We start from the raw sequence: 25412 nt of genomic DNA, 5'->3' as shown, positions 1-25412 counted from the left end.
AGTCCTTGCCCACTAACGCTGATGTTGTTCTTAGTGCTTTTGTAGGCAAGGCCGGAGCCTTCAGAGACGACGCCGAACCGGGTGACAGATAGCCCGCAAGCGTCTGTTCGACCCGTGGCATCGCTCTGTACCCACGCTCATCGAGCTCTGTCACATTCCCATAATACTGCGAATCAGGGCCAAAGAGACGGGTGGAATATGGGTGTTTCCACGACCTCACTATTTCATAGTGGACGTCGGGAAAAAAGGGAAGGCTCCGGGCTGGAGGTGGTTGTCTGGGCCTGAGATACCGCTCATCGAGTTTACTTCTCTGCGGTTCATGTTATCCTATCCAGATAAATCGCGCCATCCGGATGGAGTGAATTTGATTGTGGTTGGATGAGAAGTATAAACATATACCATTCCGACACCCTATTGGTCTGTACGCGATCCATCGCACTTGCACGTGACACAAATCACATCACAGTCCAGCCAGGACATAGACAGTTTTGGGTTCGTTTGTCAAAAAATATATTTCTTAAAAGTAGGGGTTGGGTATGGAACCGGTATCCGATCGACTCAGAGTCAGTCCGCTTAAATTTCACATGAAACCAGCGTCAGACCAGTCTCCTCCCGTCTTTCAGCGCGCTCTTCAATCCGCAGAGGCACAGACCGCGAACGGAGCAGCGCATGCGCACTTAAACAAACAGAGGACACAAGGTATGTGTTTATTGGTAGATTGTTAGAATATCCATATCTGTGCAGTTCTTTGTCATAAATACAGTTTACAAAAGGTCACGAGGTAGCAGTCGGTTTCTCATCTGTAAAGTTTTCGCTCATCACACCACAGCTGTTTCCTCCAGCGAAAATCTAGCCCATAACACATATGAACGAACACATACTTTAATTACACTTATTTAAATATACTTAATTTAATCATACGTACTTTATACATACACTACTGTGCAAAAGTCTTGGACACGTTAGTATTTTCACTTAAAAGAATGGTGTTCGGACAGTTATTTATATATTTTGCTGTAGTGTGTCAGTATAAAATATCAGTTTACATTTCCAAACATTCATTTTGCCGTTGTCAAACTGCTTGTGCATTCAAAATCGCACTAGATTATTATTAAAATTAATGGCAAACTGATATTTCCTACTGACACACTACAGCAAAAGATATAAATAACTGGCTTAAAACCCTTTTTGGGGAGAAAATACTAATTTTTCCATAATACTTTTGCACAGTACTGTATTTTAAAAACGACATTGTTGCTACTTCATAAAGAATGACCATACAGTAATTCACAGAACTGATTTAAGACAGTGACAGACAGCACTCATCTTAACTAAATATCAGAGTGAGTGACAGAGATACAGTAGAAACATTATGTGTGGTTTTGTATTAAATAATGACCCAGATTGTGAAATACATTTATTAGCCTTAGATTAAGGGAACACAACTTGCACAACAAGCTATGGATTTATTTTAAATATTTGTAATGTTCTTTAAAGTTATCCATAGCTTTTTTTGCTTCTTTTTTTTTAAGTATCGGTTCAGGCACCGTTTAGGAGCCGGTACCGTTTTAAAAGTATTGAAAAGGCACTGGACCCTACTTAAAACTTATTATTTCTCACTGGCTCATTTACCAAATGAGTGCTTTTTCTTCGTCCTCCACAAATTTAAGCTACTGTAGGTAGTTCGGTAGCGAGACGTTTTAATAAATTAGCGTTTTCGATTGACGATGTGATTGACAATGTTGTGATAAGTAGGCTATACCAACTTTGTAACTCGTTCCCCCCCGAACACTGGACATAGCAGCCGTATGTACCAAATACAAGAAGCTATCAATCAAGAAAGTATCAGGATTATGATTTCTTTTTCAGTTTTAGTTTTTGATTAATCACAAGTTATTGATGACAAGCCTCTGAAGTTTGACTTTTTGCACCATAACAATACTTATTGGCAACTAGTCATCATATCTCTAGTCCTTTAATGTATTTGGATTGTACTAAAGTGCGTTCATTTTAAATGGGCATATATGAGGCTGAGGAAGACCTGAAGGTCGAAACGTTGCTTGATTAAATTCCTCTGGAGCAGTAGTTTTCAGTGTTCAGACTTCACTTCTTTATTTGTCTATATCATTTAGTTGTCTTGCACCTGCGTCCTAATTGGATGTTTGGGATGTGCACACCATTTTTGTATTTTCATATATGGGGCTGAAACAGGAAGCCTAGTGCATCCCAAATTTTTCAACATGAACATTTTAATACAACATTATAGTCATTATAGCCTATGGCCTTTAGAAAAATGTTTTTTGAGGAGGTGGGGTAGTGTACAATAGGCCCCTGTGGTGCGGCCTAAGCTTTTGTTCTTAATGGCATTTTTTCCCCCTTACATTACTTTTACTTTGATACTTTAAGTAGTTTTTTAAACCAGTACTTTTACACTTTTACTTGAGTAAAAAGCTTGAGTTGATACTTCAACTTCTACAAAAGTCTTTTTAAACCTATACTTCTACTTGAGTAATGAATGCCAGTACTTTTGACACCACTGGTCCCAGCCGTGATGTAGCGCTGGCATGGAGGAACACACAGTTTATAGCGCGATTTGGTTTCGCCCTTCAAATGTCTGGTCTTTGCTTTAGACTTAGGCATCTTAGTCTAATGATACTGGACAGACAACAGTAAATAAGACTTACAAGACAGACTTATGAACATGCACACACAGAGCGCTTGCTGAAAGACGCGAAGCTGAAGCCAGCTGAGTAGGACACGTGCCTTTATAGCTTCCTGGTCGCTACGTCACCCCGTCCGTGACGTCACGCTCTTCCATTGAACTGATTGCACACGATATTCAGAGTTGTTCTTGCCAAAGGCGTTCCCCAAAAGTGCTTGACGAAGCTTGAGTTCCCGAAGAGGAACTATTGATGAAGAGCCAAACAGTAGCGGAAGCTACAGTGAAATGTGTTAAATGTATGAGATTTATGATATTTTTTCTTTGAAATAAGTCATGTTCAGTCCTATCTGAATCTATACTGTTTGCTTGCCTAAAATGGGGTCTATCCCCATATAAAAAGCCTTAGCATATTTTCTAGCTTTTTTCACAAATTTAAGAGAGTGATAATTTAAGCGAATTAGATGAGGAGTATAAATGTGATGATATGCCCTAAGTTTGCTTGATTTTGAATAATGGTTGTATTCCTGAGTGTGAATTCTTGATTTTGAATTGTGTTTGTATCTGTGAGTTGACTGTGGGTCTGACTGATGTCAGAAACACAATAACAGTGTTTTATTCGTTTAGTCCAGCATCCAGAGCAAACATAATGTTAAGTGTGTAGTGAAAGTATAACCAGTAGTAATGAATTTTTATGTTTTAGTGATCAATGAATGATAAAAAGAGGGAAATTGTATTGGAAAAATTCATTTAACATTGCTTCTGTATGCCTATATATGCATGTGTTTTCTTAGAATTGCTGTGTGGGTCCAGAATGGGGACACCTGGGGGGGAAACAGATGTGTGAGAATGAACTGAGAGGGTCATTTGGCCATATAGTGGGGGGGGGGGCAATGCCTGAGGATGACATGAGGGGGTCACCTAAGTCCTAAATGTGTGAGAAACAAACCACAGAGAGTGTGTTTTATGTTATCCATGGAAATGTACAGCTGCTAAGACTTTGTAACCTTGACGCAGCAGAGGGATATAAGGTGGAGGACTGCCCTCTTCCTGGGTCCATCGCACTCTGCAGGAACTCAATGTTACTGTATGACTGTCTGACCTTCTTTGCAAAGAATAAAAACTTTCTTTTTAATTCTAACCTGAGAGTGAGTCTGTCTCTTATGCTGATGGGAGTTGATTTAATTTTGCCACGACAGGACTTATAATGGCCACCATGTGCGAGACTGCGCGTGTCAGTCCACGAGACCATAGAGTGTCCCATTTGTCATTTTAGCATTCAGAAGGGTGCTCGTGAGCGCCCCCTTTGCAGCCGTTATGTGCCCTCGATCCGAACTTTTGACAGCAGACTATTACCCAAGCTGCAACCTCCCTCTCTCTCTATGGAAGCCCATACGGAAGTGACTTAAACTTCAATTCATTGAATGGCCCTTTAATGCTTGTTAATCCCATAGACTCCCAATGATAAAATGCCTAACTTTACAGTAAAACATGTTTACAGCCTGGTTCAAAAAATAAATGATTTTGGTCTATATAGCTAATTTTGCCCTTCATGACAACTGTGAGGGGGGGTGAATTCTGTTATTACTCATACGTTTAAATTATAGCTTGATTGACAGGTGGATTGCCACTGCTGTCACTGCTGTCGAGCTAGATATGAAAATGAAAGTCGTGACATTTGCCAAGTATGGTAACCCATACTCAGAATTGTTGCTCTGCATTTAACCCATCCAAGTGCACACACACAGCAGTGAGTAGTGAACACACCATGAACACACACCCGGAGCAGTGGGCAGTTATATATCCAGTGCCCAGGGAGCAACTGTGGGTTCAGTGCTTTGCTCAAGGGCAATTCAGCCATGGGTATTGAGGGTAGAAGAGAGTGCAGTTCATTCACTCCTCCACACCTACAACTCCTGAAGGCGCAGAGACTTGAACCTGTGACCTTCGGGTTACAAGTCCAACTTTCTAACCATTAGGCAACAGCTGCCCCAACACACATACATTTGTGCTTTCAAAGAATGTTTTCAAATACACACAAAAAAAGATTAATTAATAACTTGCATACTACTGTAAAATAAATTATTTTTATGATGAAAAAATAAGGAACAAATGCCACAAACCACATACAAAAAAATTATAATAATTCATAATTTTTCTATTAAGATATTTCATGTTAAATATATTTTATCATAAAGATTTAGTATGATTGCTAAGAGCGATGAAAGACTGTAAAGGACAGGCTGTGTAGAAAACCCTCATGTAAAGACGGTGTTTGGATGTGTTCTATTAAAATGACTAACCATGGTTATGTAGCCATTCATTTAGAATAGTTTAGAATGAGGTTAAAAACTATTTCACAAGCACACACAGTCAGAAATTTTTCATGAAATGTTTCATATAAATGTGAAAAACTCATGCAATCATTAGCGAATGTGATATTCTCTTCTCCTCCACCATTAATGAATGTTTTCACTGAACTTGGCGCAATGCATTGTTTGGAATGTCAGACCATTATGTATGAAGGATACACACTATGTTTGAATATGCTGTCATTAATGTACCTACCTATTGGTCTCATTAAATGTAAAGAAGAAGAATACACTAAGAATACAGTTTGTACCTTTATTGTGACTTTAGACTGAGACATCTGTGTGGTGGTCTGCCTCTGGTACAGACTGGAGGAGGTCTTGTCTTTTCCCTTCAGCAACACCACAAACTCTCCTTCTGGCACTTCTTTCACAGTAATAAGGTAATCTCCACCATCCATTTTCTCAATGGTTCCATTAGAAACTTTTACCCCAGACACCTCCATGAGAGCAACCTCCTGCAGCTCTAGAGCCTCTGGACCTTTCTCTCCAGTCAGTGTTAGCAGCATCTTAGCCGGTGAGCCTAAATAAAGAGCAACAAATCTGTACACTTCCATTCAAATCATTTAATAAGGATTGTTTAATAGTTAAACAGAACAACGGTTTAAACCTGCTGACGGCCGCCCATCAATGGCAGCAAATGCAGGATGGGGTCCTTTGAATTCCTCCACAAATACATAGATGAATGTAATCGCACTCTGACCTGTAAAAGATAACATTACATTAGAAAGGCATAAAAATACTATCAACATACATCTCAGAGTACCACAGCTTTTTTATCATCATCAAAATTCTAAAATAAAATGTTTTTTGTTCAATGCATTAGCCATTTTCCTCTTGATACTTTAGGAGTAAAGTATAAATACACATTGTGCCATATTCTCCTCATGACAGGTTGGCAAAACTTAAAGGTTTAGTTCACCCAATAATCAAAATTATGTCATTAATAACTCACCCTCATTTTGTTCCAAACCCTTGAGACCTCCATTCATCTTCGGAACACAGTTTAATATATTTTAGATTTAGTCAGAGAGCTTTCAGTCCCTCCAATGAAACTATGTGCATGGTATACTGTCCATGTCCAGAAAGGTAAGAAAAACATCATCAAAGTAGTCCATATGACATCAGAGGGTCAGTTAGAATTTTTTGAAGCATCGAAAATACTTTTTGGTCCAAAAAAAAACAAAAACTATGACTTTATTCAGCATTGTCTTCTCTTCCGGGTCTGTTGTGAGATTTCAAAACAAAGCAGTTTGTGATATCCGGTTTGCGAACGAATCGTTCGATGTAACCGGATCTTTTTGAACCAGTTCACCAAATCAAACTGAATCGTTTAAAACGGTCCATGTCTCCAATAAGCATTAATCCACAAATGAGTCAAGCTGGTAACTTTTTTAATGTGGCTGACACTCCCTCTGAGTTAAACCAAACCAAATCCTGGAGTAATTCTTGTACTCAAACAGTACACTGACTGAACTGTTGTGAAGAGAGAACTGAAGCTGAACACTGAGCTGAGCCAGATAACGAACAAAAGATTGACTCGTTCATGAGTCAAGAACCATTTCTGTCAGACGTATCTGATTCGAGAACCGAGGAGCTTATGATAACTGCGCATGTGTGATTCGCAGAGGGGCGGGGTTTCATATTTTATTGAAGCACCCCTGGGTGCCACCATTGGCTAGCGGACCCCCACCTGCTGATAGCATTCCATTGACTCCCATTCATTTTGCCGTCACTTTGACAGCAAATAGCTTTACATCTGAGGTGTTTAAAGACTGTTTTTTCTATTAATTATTTTGAAAGAAACACGAAAATGTATGAAAGGCTCCATTGCCTTGTATCTTACGTTATGGCCCCGTAGAAGCAGTTTTTGTAAAAATAGGCTAACGATTGTCTGTCGCACAGTAAAGAAATGACCTGGCAATGGGGGGACGTGGATGCATGAAGTCAAGGGAGAAGCCCATAGAGAGTCCATAAGAGCAATGTGACAAAATTATTCAACAACGTCTGCAAGATTCGGTGGTTGATTCAGATGTCTCTTGGCACAGCGATTAGAAGACTTACAATTGTCAAACTGGTTGCTCACGTAACATCTACATCATCAAGCTCAGTTTGAGTCTCCGCAGTACGCTCGACCCCCAGGAAGTTTGTGCTTCTAATTCACTTGTCTCCGTTGAATCCAATGGGGTCCCTGTGTCCATTTCTTTTACTGTCTATGGTGATTCAGCGTGAAGCAGAATGACACACAGAGCGTCTGAACCGAACTGATTCTTTTGATGATTGATTCTGAACTGATTCTGTCTAATGTTATGAGCACGGGTAAACCGAAGGCTTGAATTAAGGGCAATCATCACAAATGATGTCATTATGTTGAGCACAAAAAAAAAGGTGAACCGTTTTCTTCAACCGGTTTATTGAATCGAACTGTCTGAAAGAACTACTTGTGATCTGAAAACCGATGCAAGCAGTTCTTGACTCGACAACGAGACAATCTATCGTTCATTATCTGTCTCGGCTCGGTGTTCATCTTCATGTCACAGTGTCTGGTTTGTGTTCCCACGGTGTCTGTCACTTTATGAACCACATTCCTCACGTTCTCTGCTTAATTATTGCACCCAGCTGTCACTAGTTACCAATCATTACACTCTGTCAATTTCCCATTAGCGTTTGTCTCTCCTTGTGTAAATAACCTGGTCTGTCTTAGTATGTTTTTACGGAGTCCTTGAGTAATTCATGTCCGTCAGTTCGTGCCCTTGCCTTGTGTTCATGTTTTGTTTATGTTTGGATTGATGTTTTGGTTTCGACTCATGCCTGGACTGTTTATTCTCTTTGGATTACCCCTTAATAAAAATGTACTCGCAATTGGTTCTCTCTCCGTGAATCCTTGTATCCCGGTCATGACACTTCAGTTCTCGCTTCACAGCAGTTCAGTCAGTGTACTGTTTGAGTACGTGAATTACTTCGGGATATTTTTTATTTTTTTTTTAACTCAGAGGGAGTGTCGGCCACGTTAAAAAGGTTAACAGCTTAAGTCATTTGTGGATTAATGTTTATTGGAGACGCAAACTGTTTCAAACGATTCAGTTTGATTTGGTGAACTGGTTCAAGAAGATCCGGTTACATTGAGTGATTCGTTCGCGAACCGGATATTACTAAACTGCAGTGTTTTTAAATCTCACAACAGACCCAAAAGAGAAGACAATGCTGAATAAAGTCGTAGTTTTTGCTATTTTTGGACCAAAAAGTATTTTTGATGCTTCAAAAAATTTTGTCTTATCCTCTGATGTGACATGGACTACTTTGATTATGTTTTTCTTACCTTTCTAACCATGGACAGTATACTATACACACAGTTTCAATGGAGGGACTGAGAGCTCTCTGACTAAATCTAAAATATCTTAAACTGTGTTCTGAAGATAAACGGTCTGACTGGTTTGGAACGACATGAGGGTGAGTTATTAATTACATAAATTTGATCATTGGGTGAACTAACCCTTTAAGTGTTTGGCTTTGCAATGGTTTATCAAAAAAGTGCATGATGGCTCACCCATCACTTTAATGGTGTAGGGCTGAGTTGTTGTCATGTCAATGTGCCACAGGCCAATCTCAGTTCCATTTAATTGGATTCTTTGCAGGTTTCCCACTTTCTTAATTGTGCCCAGAGGTCCATTGTCAACAGTGTTAGACTGAGTCACACCTGGAAGCAAGAGCATTTCATTAGGCAATAATGAAAGAACTCACTTTGATATCATATATTGAAGCTAAGCATTATAATACAATCATTTTTTAATGACTTCTAACATTTCACTCTAACATTGTTAGTTTAGTTTTAGTTATCTAGATTCTGTGTATTTTGTTTTGTTTGTTAGTGCTGCCAAATTGGTATCATGATACTATGTACAGTCATGAAAATGGGTTTCGGGGAAATTTTTATTTTAGTTAATTTATGTGCCTCTGAATTTACCTGTGGGGCTGCGTAGGTTGAATGTGAGGCTACTTCCTGTGATGTAGATGGTAGTGTTGGACAAAGACTTATCCAGTAGGAAGGGGAAACTCTCTACAAGTCCTGGATCCCTGGAGCGCTGAAGAATTGTCACCTGGTGGATGAAGGAAGAGTGTACAAACAATTGCAAAAATGAAATTGATAGCTTCTTTGAGAAAAAGCAAGTTCTTTGAATAGTGACATGACATACAACCAAGCATGGTGACCCATACTCAGAATTTGTGCTCTGCATTTAACCCATCCAAAGTGCACACACACAGCAGTGAACACACACTCATTTATGCTGCAGCACCTGGGGAGCATTTAGGGGTTCAGCAGTGCTCAAGGGCTCCCCAGTCATGGTATTACCGGCCCAAGACTCGAACTAACAACCTAGGCCACATCTTCCCCTATACTTCTGAATATTGAAGTATGTTTTGGTTGTGAGATGTTTACAGTAGTAAATTGACTATAAGATGCTGATCATACCAAAGCTGAAGTAGAGGTGTCAACAATGATGTCAGTGGCTTGAGAGAGGCTGGATTTGGAGACCTCGATGGCTTGACCCCCAGAGGACAAGGCCATGTCATAATACATCTTAAACTGTGACGATGCCCTCAGGGTCCTTCGCCTCCTCTTTGATGCTGTCATGAAGAAAGATACCTGAATAGAAAGGGTGATAATTGGAATAGTGGGAAACTGATGATGGGCTGGTGAAAATGTTTATGGCAAGGTCTGTGACAAAAGGATGGAACATTTTACCGCAGACTTGGTGCTGTGAATGAGGGCTTTGATAGTTTTCTCCAGGTATGTATCCTTAGGTGGAGCATCCGTGAACACATATATATAGGAGGAGGAAGGAGCTCCTGTCAGGGCCAACTGTGGGAGAAACAGAAGGTTAGAAAACCTTGTCAAGTGGGCAATAAAAAGTTATTACTTGTATTCTTTATAAAATGCAATAATATAATAGTTCTTATAGGCATTATATTTGTAGTATTAACATATGAAGATTGAGATAATTAGCCGAAAGACCAGACAACCCAGTACCTGAAGTGCTGACAGGCACATTTCTGGGATATCTCCTCCTCCATTAGCGCTGAGCTTGGAGATCTCTGACTTCATCACATCTGAGTCTGTTGTTCTTATTAATGGTCCAAAATCTACAAATTCATAGAAAATATTTACAGATTGTTTCTGTAAGTAATTTATTACATTAATTTGGGCTATATCTGATCACTTTTTCTGTAATACAAATGAAAAAGTACATAATTGCTCTGTTCCAAATCTTAGTATGCTGCCTACAAAAGCAATATTTTATGTCACCATAGGCATGTTCCCAACATAAAGGCTTCATTATGTTTCATTATGTTTCTTAATATACCTCATCTTGCATAATTTGAAAAAAAAAAAAAAAACGGGGAAAAAAACAAGATAAAAAACAAATATTGGTAAATAAACATATTATACATTGCATTAAAATAATGAAAATTATCAATAAAAGCAGTTCAGTGTCATTTAATTAGATTTCTTTTTCTTTTTACCAAATATTTCTATTTGCTATGCAATTCAATGCTTAATAGAAATATTTTTTGCACTCACCTGGATCATTAAATTGCACCAGAATATATTCAGATGGTTCATCTTGAGTCCCTTTCTTACTGTCAATGATGTTGAAGGCGACTCTTTTAGCTTCTGCAATGTCATCTGACATACTGCCTGTGGTGTCAATCACAAAAGCCAGGACTGCAGTTCGCGCAATACCCATCATACTGATGAAGAGAAAAAAAAAAGAGGGACACTTATTTTGGTTATTGGATTTAAAATTGGATTATATATATATAAATACATTTAGATTTATATACACTACAATTCAAAAGTATGGGTGCAGTTAGACTTTTTAATGTTTCTTTTGCTCATCAAGGCTGCATTTATTTGAGCAAAAATATGTTTACAGTAAAAAAATTAAAACAGTAATATTGTGAAATATTTTCACAAATTAAAAGAACTGTTTTCTATTTTACTATATTATAAAATGTAAAAGCTAAATGTATGGCAAAGTTTAATTCTCAGCAGTCATTACACCAGTCTTCGTTGTCACATGATCATTTGTATAAAAAATAAAATAAAATCTAATATGCTGATTTGGTGCTCAAGAAAAGTGTCTTATCAAAGTTGAAAACACTTGTGCTGTTAAAAATGTGGAAACCGTGAATAGAAAAGGAACAGCATTTAAATTTTAAAATTTAAAATTTTAACATTATAAATGTCTTTACTCTCACATTTGATCAATGTAATGCATCTTTTCTGAGTACAATTATTAATAGTTTTCAAGAAAATAAATCTTACTGACTCCAAATGTTTGAATGGTAACATAGAGAACAGGTTGTTAAAGGTCCCATTCTTCGTGATCCCATGTTTTAAACTTTAGTTAGTGTGTAATGTTGTTGTTAGAGTATAAATAATATCAGTAAAATTCTAAAGCTCAAAGTTCAATGCCAAGCGAGATATTTGATTTAACAGAATTCGCCTACAAAAAACGACCCGTTTGGACTACATCCCTGTAGTTCCTGCAGTAATGACGTCACTAAAACAGTTTTTTGACTAACCTCCACCCACATGAATACACAAAAAAGGGGGCGTGGTCCTGTTGCGCTCCGATGGAGAAGAGGAAGAGTTGTGTTTGTGTTTGTCGCCATGTCGTCAAAACGCTGTTATTTTCATTTCATCTCAGAGTCCAATCACCTTTGTTTGGGCTTCCCAGGGACGCTGTACTTGGAAATTAATGGTTACAATTTATGTTTAACTCGGTTCCTGAAAATTATAATCCAAATGTAAAAAATGTGCAGCACATTTTTCTGAGGACAGCTTCCTCAATCTCAATCAGTTTAATGCCGGATTCGCACAAAGATTATTCTTGGAAGATGGAGCAATTCCCCCTTTGTCTGGAGAAGGCGTTCTTTATGGACCACAACCAGTAAGTGTATTTTATTATTTAAATTGGTGCGTTTAAGTTTCTGTAACTTATTACACAAAGGGCAACGCTGTTTAGCTTTGTTAACTAGAAGTTAGGGCTGTGCAAAAACATTGAATGTGATTTTCATGCGCATCTCGTCAGTAAAAACACTCCTGTGATTATGAGTACATTTCCAGCAGGTGGGTTCAGATTAGTGATGGCCGATTCGTGAACGAATCGTTCAATTTAACCGGTTCTTCTTAGTGAACCAGTTGAACCAGTTCACCAAATCGAACTGAATCGTTTGAAACGCTGTGAAGACCGAACTGAAGATGAACACCGAGCCGAGCCAGATAATGAACGAACACGCCCACTGCTGGAGCAGTTCTCGTTCTCGAGTCAAGAACCGGTTGCTTCGGTTTTCGGATCACCAGTACACTCAACCGAGAATCGTTTCTGTCGGACGCGTCCGATTTGAGAAGCGATGAGCTGATTCTCGTTCTCGAGTCAAGAACCGGTTGCTTCGGTTTTCGGATCAACAGTACACTCAACCGAGAATCGTTTCTGTCGGACGCGTCCGATTTGAGAACCGATGAACTGATGATACTGCGCATGCACGATTCAGAGTAAAGCCAACTGACTAACAGCAAGTCTGAACCGAAGGGATTCTTTTGGTGATTGATTCTGATTCTGTACTAGTAATGTTATGAGCGCGGGTATTTCGAGGGCTTGGATGAAGGGCAATCTGGCGAAACGTAAGTTCATTTAATAACAAATACATCAAATACATTACAAATACATAAATGTTTAGTAAGTGGATCATGGTTTCTGCGCTGATGACACCTAGTTTATTTACTTTATATCTTCAAGACTTAAATCCTCATATGCACATTATTGCTGTTACTGTATTTAGGTGTTGTTGCAAAACTCAAATGTAAACTTGATTTTGAGGTTTATGAGATTTATGATTATGAGGTTTTAACTGACTAAAGTTATGATTACTGACTTTATATATTTGAATGTTTGATAGACGTGACGCCATTACGTCATCGCCAATGACGTCATTACGTCGAGCATGAAAGAACCGATGAACCATTTTTTTTCGACCGGTTTATTGAATCGAACCGTCCGAAAGAACCGGTTCGCGGAAAATAATCGAACTTCCCATCACTAGTTCAGGTCAGCATTGCCAGGATTTCAAAACAAATCCTGCCCACTTGCTGCTCAAAACTAGCCCAATCACGTTTCCAGGAGGGCAGCATGCTCTAAGCTGCTGTCGAATCACAACACAGGAACCGCTGGCACAATCAGAACTCATTACGTATTTCTGAAGGAGGGACTTCATAGAACAAGGAAGTCAGTGGTATACAGATAGGTGAATTGTGTGAAAAATACTGGGGTTTTTTACCCGCGAAACATGAACACGTTATATTGCACACTTTAAAAACAATCAAAGCTTCAAAAAAGCACAAAAAATTGGGACCTTTAAAAAAACTACTCCCAGCTTTGCAAATATTTCTTTCAAAATATCTTTCTTTAAAGATATACAAGGAATCTGTTCTAATACCGAAGGTACTCCTTGTTTCCTATAGCTCCACGGATATCCTCTAGCAGCTCCAGGGTTGCTTCAGCTGCCAAGTTTGCAGCATTAGTGTGTAGATCAGTATTATGGGAACGGGGCTCATCTTTACTGATCCCGCCTCGAGGATTCTGGGTACTGCTGAGGTCAGTCTGCCCACCATGGCTACATTTTCCTTTTACACACACAAAAGACATATAAAAGTTAAGGAAAGTTTTACTTAAATAGTATCTTTCCAAATCCACTCCCATATATACTTTCTACTTTTAAAACTGTGGGTTATCTCATTTAAAGGGAGGAAATAGAATAAACCAGATAAGTCAAATGTGAAAGGTTTGCACTTCTAAATGTTGAAATACTATGTTTTAGCTCTTCTTTCGATGAAGGCTTATTATAAATAGGTTTACTGCTGTCACAAAGTCATTCGCTTTGGTAAACTTGGACATTGCCTAATTGGAACCACACCCCATTAACACAATATAATCCATAGATTTAGCTCTATTGTGTAATCTTGGAAAGAAACAAAAATGTGCGATATGTGTCAGGAAATGGGTTGAGCCACAACCTTACTGACAACATTTTTTTTAAATAAGTCGTAACTCAGTTGTTTACCCATAGAGCAACTTAGGAATGAACACTAAAACTAATTTGAGTTTTATTTGTGCTTTCAACAACTGATCTATTTACATAATTATTAGACTTTAAATTTAAGTAGCTTGAATTTTGTACAGATGCATGTCTCTTGCTATAACCCTATGTCTGTCTCTTCACCTTGAGGTTTGTCACTGGAGAACAAGCCCATATATCCTGAAGTGAGGTACTTCCCATTGAGAATAGCAGGAAGCAGCTGGTTTGGACAGGTACCACTGGCACAGTCACTGCATGTTGGCATCGCAATGTCTGCTCATTAACACATACATATGCAATCTATTTAAAGCAGTATACATTTGTTGAAACACACGGGTAAATGGAAAACATTAACTCAATTTACTGAGTTTTTACTCAATTTCCTATTCAGGATCAGTCAATATAAATTAATCTCAATGTTATGTAGTTATGAACAAAGTCATCAGTTCACTTATCTACACTTTTCAGTAGAAACATTAATTTTTATAAGCTATTACGGTTGAACTTTGCACATGCCAAAACAAAAAAATGGTGCAATCGTTTTGTTTTTTAGTTTTTTTTGTTTCCGCATATGAGTCTCTCTCATAAATCACATCCACTGACTTTATATACCTGCAATCTTCTCAATCTTGAGATCCGGTCTGATGAGGTTGGCATATGGACTTTTGTTACCCAATTCAACCCAGTTACTGTGGCTGTAAAAGTCCTGAAAAAAATAAATAAATAAAAACATCAATCAAATTAATGCTTTAAAATTGTGTTTGTTTTTCCATTTGAAGACACATGTGTTAGAGAAACATTTATGTTTATATTTATTATATATTTTTTATATATTGTGATTTTAGGCCTTACTGCATTTTTAATAGAAATAAATGTATTGACAAATATGTTTGATCGAATACTTTTTAAAAAACACACCTTATAGAGAAACATGTATTTATATTTATTGTGTATTTTGATTTTATATTTTTTTTAATCTTAATGGTTTTTCAATAGGTAAGTGGCATCAAATAGTTAATGGGTAAAAACATGTTCTTGAGCAATTCTGAATATTATGCTTGCGCTAAGTCACTGACTTTATCTCCCTCTCTCTGACCTGCAGTGTGTGACACACTCGTCCTAGTGTTTCTCGGGCAGACTGAAGGTTGTCTGTGCGGACGTTCGCTTTAATAGCCGCAGTCCCCTGAATGATAAGGTTGCGTCCCTCATTAAAGGCCTCATTATTGAAGTGGTGTGCTGCGCTGCTCATGAAGTCCCGGTCCACAATGCCATTCTGTGTGTAGATCTGATTTAGTGCTGTACGGAACTTAGCACCTGAAACATCTCCTGTGGCCGTGCCCAGACATGCACGCAGCAGCTCCTCCGCTGATGAGCCCTGGGTTAAGTTTGGAAATGAGTCATATGTTTGAAAAACGTAAGCTATTCTATGTGTTCTGAAAAAATGCACAGCCTTTACTTGTACTGTACATAAACCCACCGTTGGCTTGAAATCTCTTCCTTCTGATTCAGCCACTGCTTCACACACCTCACGGATCTTCTCCATTACAGCACTGCCAGTAATGGATACATGGGTGTTTCTGGTACCCCCAACTGAAATAAATGCCTGCACTCCGGACACCACTAGTGCAATCAGGGCCACGACAGGCACTAATGACTTCATGATCATCTGAATCAAGATGAGAAATATTTTCTTTTAAGTAACGTTGGTCTGTGGAAATTCTTTATTTTAAATGCTTTTTTTTTTGTCTTTATTGAGAATTGTGGGGAATTGGGTTAAAATATTATAAAAAGAGGAAATGTATAAATAAATGTAAAAAGTACACATAGATCAAGTAAAATCTTCAAGTAAATTCAAGTAAATGCCATGTGTCCATCATATATATATATATATATATATATATATATATATATATATATATATATATGCATGTGAGTGTGTATGTGTGTGTGTGTGTGTGCATGAACTCTGTTTATATGTAATCTCAAATAAAATACAGAATAGAATAGAATAGAATAGAATAGAATAGAATAGAATAGAAAGACCTTCTTACCTTCTATCTGTTTTCAATCTGCTTCTGTTCCTCCTGAATCTCCCCTTAATTTTTGGTCATTGTTAGTTTCTGATGACAAGTGTATATATACGTATACCTTATCTCACAGTGTTCAGAAGACGTCATGCAATCAGACCTCAGCAAATGATTAACCCCGGTGGAGGAGTTACATTATTAAAAGATGGCTGCCTTTAAAATAGTCACATCTCACACATCCACAAAATTATGAATCATTCCTAACCTACATTAACTTTGAAAATGTGAAACATCCAAAATGGATTTGATACAGCTACAGCAGTAAAAAAAAAACTGGGAGAGGTTTCTGATCCATAGTGCATCAGATGAGTTTTAGTTGGGTCAAAACCACCTTTGGCCATGCATATGAAAAGTTTTAATTTGCTCCGTGACTGTATGCCCAGCCCAGTTTGTTATAATCTTAGGAAACAAAAGTCACATTCCGCAATAAGACCACTGCTGTTCTCAGAGCCCTTCGAACGTTCTTGAAGGGCTCTGAAAGTTCAGCAGGTTGTTCAATCAATAATTTTGTTGACAGTCCCGCATTACAGGTAAAGTGAGATGCATTAAACTTGAGACTTGCAGGATGCAATGAGGAAAGTGGCGATTGTTCTTTATTTCATCAATTTATAGCAATATAACAATTTTATTCGCATTAAAAAAAAAAAAAACTTGTACAGATAAGTAAACAAATACATTCTGTAAAATATTGTAAACCATTTTAGTCATAGAACAAAGAAATCATGACTTGCTCATTTCTAAGCTGGAACACTGCAGATATTTTGAACTTTAGGTTACTAACATAACTGAAAATAGACTGAGAATTATTTTAATTTTTTTTATGAGGAGGACTGACAACAGCTGGTCTTAAATTCACAGACACAACACGCTAAATTACTTTAAACACCGACTAAAAACACTGACTGTGGTCAAATTAAATTCATACTCGTCCTGACAGTCAGGGACGTTATTTTATATATATATATATATATATATATATATATATATATATATTTTTTTTTTTTTTTTTTTTTTTATTATTATTGTTTTATGTTACAGAATTATGCATTCCTGCTGTCTGTCTAACATTGTCTAACTGCAAATTATACTCAATGAGTGAACACACAAATTCACAGGCATGCCATGTCTGAGACCGCCTGGAAAAACCTAATTGCCGGTTCATCTATCAGGTTATCAAAATAATAATTTCTGTCCTAAAGATGGCAAGTTTAAACCTGTCTTTTACATCAGTTGTTGATTCATGTCCATGGCTCACAGCTCCTTTTCAAACTCTTTTCAACAATTGATCATTATTGTTGTTGTATAATAGGCTAATTTCTCAGTAAATATGAACATGTTCCTCATTGTATTTAAGTTAGAAGATCCAAGGTTGGTAGCCAGTAAAAAAAAAAAAAGAAGAAGAAGAAGCCAGTACACTGTTACAGCACTGTACAAGCAATGAGATTTTTGCACATTGACAATAAATGCATACCTTGGGTCTTTAGCGACCTGGGACGGCTTGCCTTTTCCTCCTTCAGTTTTTAAAAGTTAGAGATCAACTTTAGTATTCCAGTGGGTGGGCAGAATTTTATTCATGGGCAAAAGTGACCGGGCACTAAAACCGAGTCAGACTCAATATTCAAACTTTTTAAACGCATTTTCTTTGATCTCATTGAAAAATAGACTGAACACAGTGGAAGACACACAAAGTAAAACTATACCACATCACCATCACGTGCTCATTGTCAACATACCAAAATCATTTACAATTTATAGCCCCGCCAATCCCTAAATACTTTTGCAGATAGAGCTGGATAGTCACTGTGTAATGATGAGACAGAGAGATTTTAATGAGAATGGTCAGACAGGCAATGATCAGTAACGGCGTCAGGTATGTGGGGATAATCAGAATCGATAACAGGAACAAGCAGATGTCGGGGGCAGTCGGTATAAACAATCCAAAGGTCAGGTACAGAAGGGAAACACAAGGAAAACGCTTGGAAATGTCAGACTGGCTAAACAAGACTTCGCAGTGAGTGAGAGTGAGTGTGCTGCTTATATGTGTGTGTAAATGAGGTGCAGGTGTGGCAAGGAGAATGATTGAGGAATGATGTGCAGGTGTGGCAGGGTGATTGTGATGCAGAGACTAATGGGAAATGTAGTTAGGGTGTGGTGCAACAGATAAGAGGTGCTAGAGTCCAAGTGGCATCTGGTGGTGAGTGTGGAATTGTCCTGATTGGAGTGCCCTCTACAAAAGTTCATGGGCACTCCATGTAATGATCGTGACACACTGATTACAAGTAATCTGGATTATGCATTGTAATCAGATTCCAAAAATTAATACATTAGAGTGAATTACATTTCATAATACTCATAATCAGACTACAGTTATGCCACAATTTTATTGATTACATGGTTACATATTCACACAATAGCAAAAATAATTCATAATTTTTTGATTCTCCCTAATTCCTCTTTCACATCTTTTAAATTTTTCTTTTTAAAATAGTCTGTTCCTTACATACACCCAGAAAGTCTTCAGTTTTGTGGACATTCACACATAGTCATTATTCAGGTGGCTACACAGCATTTGACAGCTGGATTTACAAATAATAATAATAATCTTTTCAGGTTTAAGAAGTGTTTCATCATTGCATCATCAACTGATCAACACTTAGTAGGTTATTTAATCATGTATTACTATAGCTTTGGAAGGCTTTTGTCTTTAAAACACATTAAAATGCACACATTCACATTATTTCTTATTTACATGTAATGAATGGATTCCCAAACTTTTTTGTCAACGAACCTCTTTCACATATATTTGATTAAAGTACCACTGATATTTTGAAATAAATATTTGAATTATTCAGTATCACATTTGCACGTTCAAGGTTCCCTGATTAATGGTCACATGGTATGCAGGTAAACATAAAATGTAGAATTTTTTTTGTTTTATTTTGATTGTTATTTTAAATTAAAATTTTTTTACAAACATTAATGAATTGTTAGCTTTTCATCAAACTCCCAAAACCCCCTGCAGTTCCTTTACTAACCCCAGTTTGGGAAACCTTGACATAATGTGTAATGCATTTCTTGTTATTAATTACAATATATTTTCTTACTCTATGTGCTTTTACATCATTATAGTACACGATTATCCTATTTAAATCAATGTGATAAAGGTGACAGATCAAGTCTAAAAATAATCAAAAAAGTAGTCTGATTATATTAAGCCTACCTTTGTAATGTAATGGATTATTGAGCTAAAGTTGCAGAATACACAACCCGATATCACGTCAATACGTGAAATTATCACGTTGGTCCACTTGGGAAAACGTGTAGATGTCACGGTTTTACTCCCTCAGATGTACAGAAACCTGCACGTCTGCGTTAGGATACACGTAGAAACGGCCTGTCCACAAAATCTGAGGAGCAGTTGGAACGAAAAGTAAATGCTTTATTTATTCCGATGTATATAAATGTTATCTATATAATTTGATTTTCATTTCATCAGCCTAGGCCTAAATGTACAAAGATAGCCTATTCAAGGCACTGTATTTCCTCATCATATTTCCTCAAACATATTAAATCTAATTAAGGTGTACGAAATAATTGTATTCAGAAATGTCATGCTTGTGATTTTTCTTATTTGTTAATTCGTTATTTAAGTTAACAGTCTATATTCGGAAACAGGTGCAGTTAATCTTTGAGGGGACTACTAGCAACAGCTGGTCTTAAATTCGTTAGACACCAACCGAAAAGTAGCGACCGTTAATGTGGGCTGATGGACGGATAAGTAGCCTATATTTTTCCTACGCAACAAGCCTAATTAAACACTGATGACTCAATAGGTACAATTCACCCTTATTCCTCTTGGTGGCACTGATAGACAATGATGAAGTAAATAATCACCGCAGGCATAAAACTATTTTGTAGCTAATTGTTATTACAATATCAGGAGAGTTTTGCGCCATTGCAGCAGTTTAATATGGAGCCAGAAGAGTATTAGGTCTCAAATATCTAATAAAACAGTTAATACATACAGTATGTATTGTTCAGCACTATTCATACATCTAAAAACAACATTCTGAACAGTTTTTATCTGTATGCAAGGTAAAAACATAATAATTATGAATAGCTAAACTGTCATGTGACAGAAAGACACAAAGATCCCACTTACACCTGCTTTCTACTGTTCTTCACCTGCGAGACGCCCTGCTGCCCTGCTGCTTCGTGAGCAGAGGAACGCCAGACAATAGTGGCAGAAAGCCAGAAAAATCTACCTGAAAAATTAGTTTAACATTCTTGCCTTTTATGGAGCAAAACAAAAAAAGGCATCTTAAAATCTTGTGAAGTGTCTTGACTCTTGCTCAGTAATAGTTGTGGGATCAGTAAATGTTGTCTTTTTTGCTATGTAAATAAACGATTGATTGATTGATTGATCGATTGATCGAATTATTGAATGATTGATTGATTGATTGATTGATTGATTGATTGATTGATTGATTGATCGGTTGATTGATTGATTGATGGATGAGACTAGGGTTGCAATATTCTGGTAATTTAAAAGACCGAAAGTTTTCAGAAAATGTGATTATCTTATGAAAGGAGTAGGCCTAAAGATAAATTTTAAAAACACAATGGCATCCAAAAGGCTGAGACCAGGTTGAAAATCTAGGATTAAAATTATTTGTTCAGTTCTAAAATTATCAGAGAAATGTTAGAACCTAATGAATTAAAATTGTAAAAAAAAATAATTAAAATAAAAGAAGAAGAAGTGGGGCAGACAAACAGCAGTTTTTGCATCTTCTTCAGGAGAGAGTGGTTCTTAGCGCCAACAATTTGGTGCACTTCTTCAGTGGCATGGATGTTTGTATACGTTTTATATAGTCTATAAAGTCTTTACTGTGCTTTAAATTATTTTATTTTATGGAAAGAAACATACAGGGACGAGATGTCAGTCAATTAAACGTGTCAGCAGCAGTCGTTTCACAAGACCTTTGCCTTGCAAACTGATTTTATTTGTTATAATACTATAATGTATTTTACTTTTAAGTTAAAATAGGTTCTCTAATCTCAGTACTGTTCGTTTACAGGCAGGTTATGGAGTCAGTCGGTGGTTTGAGGTTGGCAGTTTCCCCACCGAAAAGCAGCCTATGACCGGCTCAGATTTCAGTGACACACCAGCACTATTTAGGTGAAAAGGGAATCAGAGAATTTGTTGAATACACTTAAATTAAAATACTATTTTTAAATGTTACTTTTTTGAGTTTAAATGTAGCCTATATGTAATATTGTTTAACTGTGTTCATCCAAATCGATTTAATTAGTCTTTTATTTTTGTCCATGTGTATTTTTATTAGACCTAATAAATGTTCACCTTTTGATTATATGCCTCTAGTAATTTTGTGTGTGATTTCTAATTTCCAAACCATTTTAAGCCAGCAGTATAGTCATTTTTAAACAAAAGTTGAGTTAAATAAAACAACCATGCATGTTGAGTAAGAACCAGCAGGGTCAAAATAACCCAGCATGTGTCCTTTCCAATATTTACTCAGGGCTGGGTGTCCAAATAACCCAGAAATGATTGTTTTTATCCCAGCATTTTTTTAGTCCCAAAGGCACCATGAAAGTATTACTTATTACTCATTGTCACAATGCTGATTGTTAAGATAGATAGAATAGAAACAGCAGAAACCGACAGACTAATAGAGTTTAGATGTCAATAGATGTCCACACAACAAAAATAAATAAAGAAATAAATAATCTGATTTCACAAGTGTGCACACTCTTCAACTAATACTAATACACTAATATTAATAATATTATTGAAACGCCTTTTGCTTTTAATACAGTAGCCAATCAGTAGCTAGTTTTGTATATAAACATCTTAATTTATAATTTTCTTTACAAAAGAGCTCCACACTGATCATATTGCATAGGAATCAGTGTACAGATGTTATTTCAGTCCAAGGTCTGACTGCGCCATTCTAAAACATTGTTCTTCCTAAGATGTTTCTTTTGTCAAGTCAAGTCACGTTTATTTATATACAATTTAAACAAAATACATTGCGTCAAAGCAACTGAACAACATTCATTAGGAAAACAGTGTGTCAATAATGCAAAATGATAGTTAAAGGCAGTTCATCATCATTCATTATTTAAATAGTGTCTGTGCATTTATTTGCAATCAAGTCAGTGATATCGCTGTAGATGAAGTGACCCCAACTAAGCAAGCCAGAGGCAACAGCGAAAAAAGGAACCGAAACTCCATCGGTGAGAGAATGGAGAAAAAAACCTTGGGAGAAACCAGGCTCAGTTGGGGGGCCAGTTCTCCTCTGACCAGACGAAACCAGTAGTTCAATTCCTGGCTGCAGCAAAGTCAGATTGTGCAGAAGAATCATCTGTTTCCTGTGGTCTTGTCCTGGTGGTCATCTGAGACGAGGTCTTTACAGGGGATCTGTATCTGGGGCTCTAGTTGTCCTGGTCTCCGCTGTCTTTCAGGGGAGTAGAGGTCCTTTTGTAGACTTAGATTTCTGTATGAGGTTATTATCATGCTGAAAGATGAAATTCCTCTTTATCGTCAGATTTTTAATGTAGGCCTGCAGATTTTGTGCAAAAATGTTGTGGTATTGGGCAATTCCTATGATCCTGACTACTGCCCCAGTTCCAGCTGAAGAGAAACAGATGGCTGCACAACCATTCATCATTCGTTTAAAAGTTACATTAAAAAGTTCAGTTTAATATTTTGCCACATGACTTTAGCTATATTCAGACAGTGGAGTTTTTTTTTTTTTTTTTTTTGTGAGCAATAGCTGTCCACCCCACCCCACACACGTGGAGAATACAGGATGTTGCTGTCAAATGCACAAAGTGACCATTGCTTTCCAGACATTCAAGCACCTACTTTAATGGTATGTTATTTCTCTTCGTAGCCTAATATGTTTTCATCTTGTTTTTCCATCACTTTTTGACAGATACCCTATTCTTTGGAATGTCACTGCAGTATTGTGTCTCCACTTGATGATGGCCTTCACAGTATTCCATGTGTAGCCCCTCCGGTTGTTCTAAGCAGGATCTGAACTGAAGTTTCAAGCATGGGAGGTGGGCGCATTAATAAGGATGCTAAAGACCGCAACCTCTAGCATCGGTCACTAGTCGCCTCTTTATACCATTGTCCTGATTGGTACCTCATCCCAATGAAATCCCAACACATACATTGCAGGCTCTTTGCAGGCCAAGAATACTAAGAAGATTTTTATTAAGGGTTAATCAGAATCACCTAAAAGATGACTGGAGGATAATAATTACTTTTCAGTAAAAGTTTTAATTTTAATTCCAAACAGAGTACCCTGTATTATTGTGATGTGAATATTTATGCAAACAAGTAATTTTAAGTTTTATATTTCCTATTTTTCCTCATTACATATTGATGAACCATGGCTGGGACTTTACAATGTGAAATAACATTCTGGTAATGACAATGTTTCTACTGCAGTCTACCGTCTACCATCCAGAGGTCACAATCATGGGATGGCTTTATAAGCCTTTATCTTTTCTCCGTCTCTTTGCTACACTGGTTTTGATTTAAACCATAGTATTGCTTGATTACCTTTGAGGATGTTGCGATTTTGAGAATATTAAAGAGAGAATGTCCTTTCCGTGTGGTAAACACAAATGAACTAAAAACAAAAGCCCCTCAGACACACACAAATCAACGTGACTCATATTCCTGTCTCTGATCTCTCACATTGTTCAGATTACTGACTATATACATATATATGACTCAGCAAAAAGAAAGAAAAGCCCCATTTTCAGGATGCTGTATTTTAAAAATAAAAATAAAGCTTTATGTCATGTACAAATATTTACACATTAAGAAATTTTCTTGAAATAAAAGCATTTGATGGCTGTGGTTACGATTCACTTTCATTACGTAAAAAAAGTACGAACCACCTTCTATGTATTGTATTACACAGAGTAAAGAAACAGACAAATACATATGGGTAAAAATTTTTGATTTAGATTATTGTGAACTGTATGCAAAACACAAGTTGCATGAACTTCACAAGTTTGTAAAATCTTGATCATGTTATCCAGGATCATTTGAGATGATCCAAAGAGTACCTTGTGTTTCAGTGGAAGCATGAACATCTGACCATCGGTGCAAAGAAGCTCACATGACCAACAGTATAAATTAGCTTGACCCAGTTTTTAATCAGCAGCTGTACTTAGCAAGGGATCATGTGAGAGGGAAAAAACTGGAAATTGGTGAACGGATGGAGCATAGAGTGGACAGACGGAACAGTTCATGTTTTAAGCTGTAAAAGAGTGAGCTCTGTGCTGTAACAGTATGAAACAGATGCTCTTAGAGGTATTAAAACTCCATGTATGCGTCACTAGCAGCTTGCAGCTACTCTGAGCACTCTAGGACAAAGGGAATGAGGAACCATGAGAACAGCAGGCAAATCAAGGAATGTTTTACACTGGAGTGTACGTGTTCACTGACACATACATGCTTACAGTGAGGACCAACATTTACCTTCCCATAAATATCCTTTTTTTTATTAAGCTGCTTTTGAACAACAATTGTTGATTGTTGCACCAGTCTGAACAATTGAAGGGGCATCTCTAGCATCTCTCTGAATATGATATAAGTCTCTCGAGATCAGAACAAAATGTACCATGCAGATCATAGAGATTTATTCTCCATTCTCCCCTTTTAATCTTACATAACTTTGCTGTTATGTGTGTGGTGAATGATCCTCACCTATAAACAAAAGCACTGCTGTGGAATGTGAGTCTTACACCTGCTTATTTAAACTGCTGCTTGGCAGGATGTCTATCGAGAACTGACTTGAGAAAATGAATTCAGAAGGTTGTGTGGGCTGTTGACAATGCTGAACTGCAATTAAAATAGTTGATTTTGAAGTAGATTTTTATCATTTAACTGAATAGAAAGCATAAAAAATATTCATAAAAGTGTTTTTCAGCAAGCAATTTCAAGTAAAATATGGAAGCTGAAATTAATTTAGATGCACACAAAAAATAAAATAAAATTTTATATATATATATATATATATATATATATATATATATATATATATATATATATATATATATATATATATATATATATATATATATATAATTTATAGAAATGTAAATTAATGG

General features: G+C 37.0%; 1 protein-coding gene across 1 annotated transcript in view; it reads right to left on the bottom strand.

Annotated features, from left to right (window-relative positions):
* LOC128017109 (von Willebrand factor A domain-containing protein 7) overlaps window positions 1-16516 on the bottom strand; it is a 35576-nt gene extending 19060 nt beyond the window's left edge. The window contains exons 1-14 of the mRNA XM_052602321.1: window positions 16221-16516; window positions 15647-15835; window positions 15266-15544; window positions 14782-14875; window positions 14314-14442; window positions 13531-13717; window positions 10610-10779; window positions 10058-10170; window positions 9773-9889; window positions 9500-9673; window positions 8993-9125; window positions 8576-8725; window positions 5639-5731; window positions 5283-5551 (exon numbers count right to left, since the gene is read on the bottom strand). Of these exons, the coding sequence (XP_052458281.1) occupies window positions 5283-5551; window positions 5639-5731; window positions 8576-8725; window positions 8993-9125; window positions 9500-9673; window positions 9773-9889; window positions 10058-10170; window positions 10610-10779; window positions 13531-13717; window positions 14314-14442; window positions 14782-14875; window positions 15266-15544; window positions 15647-15835 (2097 nt within the window). The 5' untranslated portion in view covers window positions 16221-16516. The remainder of the gene's footprint in view (window positions 1-5282; window positions 5552-5638; window positions 5732-8575; window positions 8726-8992; window positions 9126-9499; window positions 9674-9772; window positions 9890-10057; window positions 10171-10609; window positions 10780-13530; window positions 13718-14313; window positions 14443-14781; window positions 14876-15265; window positions 15545-15646; window positions 15836-16220) is intronic.
* Window positions 16517-25412: the final 8896 nt, after the last annotated feature.

This window comes from Carassius gibelio, chromosome A1 (assembly GCF_023724105.1).
Source record: "Carassius gibelio isolate Cgi1373 ecotype wild population from Czech Republic chromosome A1, carGib1.2-hapl.c, whole genome shotgun sequence".
Lineage (NCBI taxonomy): Eukaryota > Metazoa > Chordata > Actinopteri > Cypriniformes > Cyprinidae > Carassius > Carassius gibelio.
The sequence above is the reverse complement of the archived record's forward strand: the minus strand, read 5'-3'. Positions and strand labels throughout refer to the sequence as shown.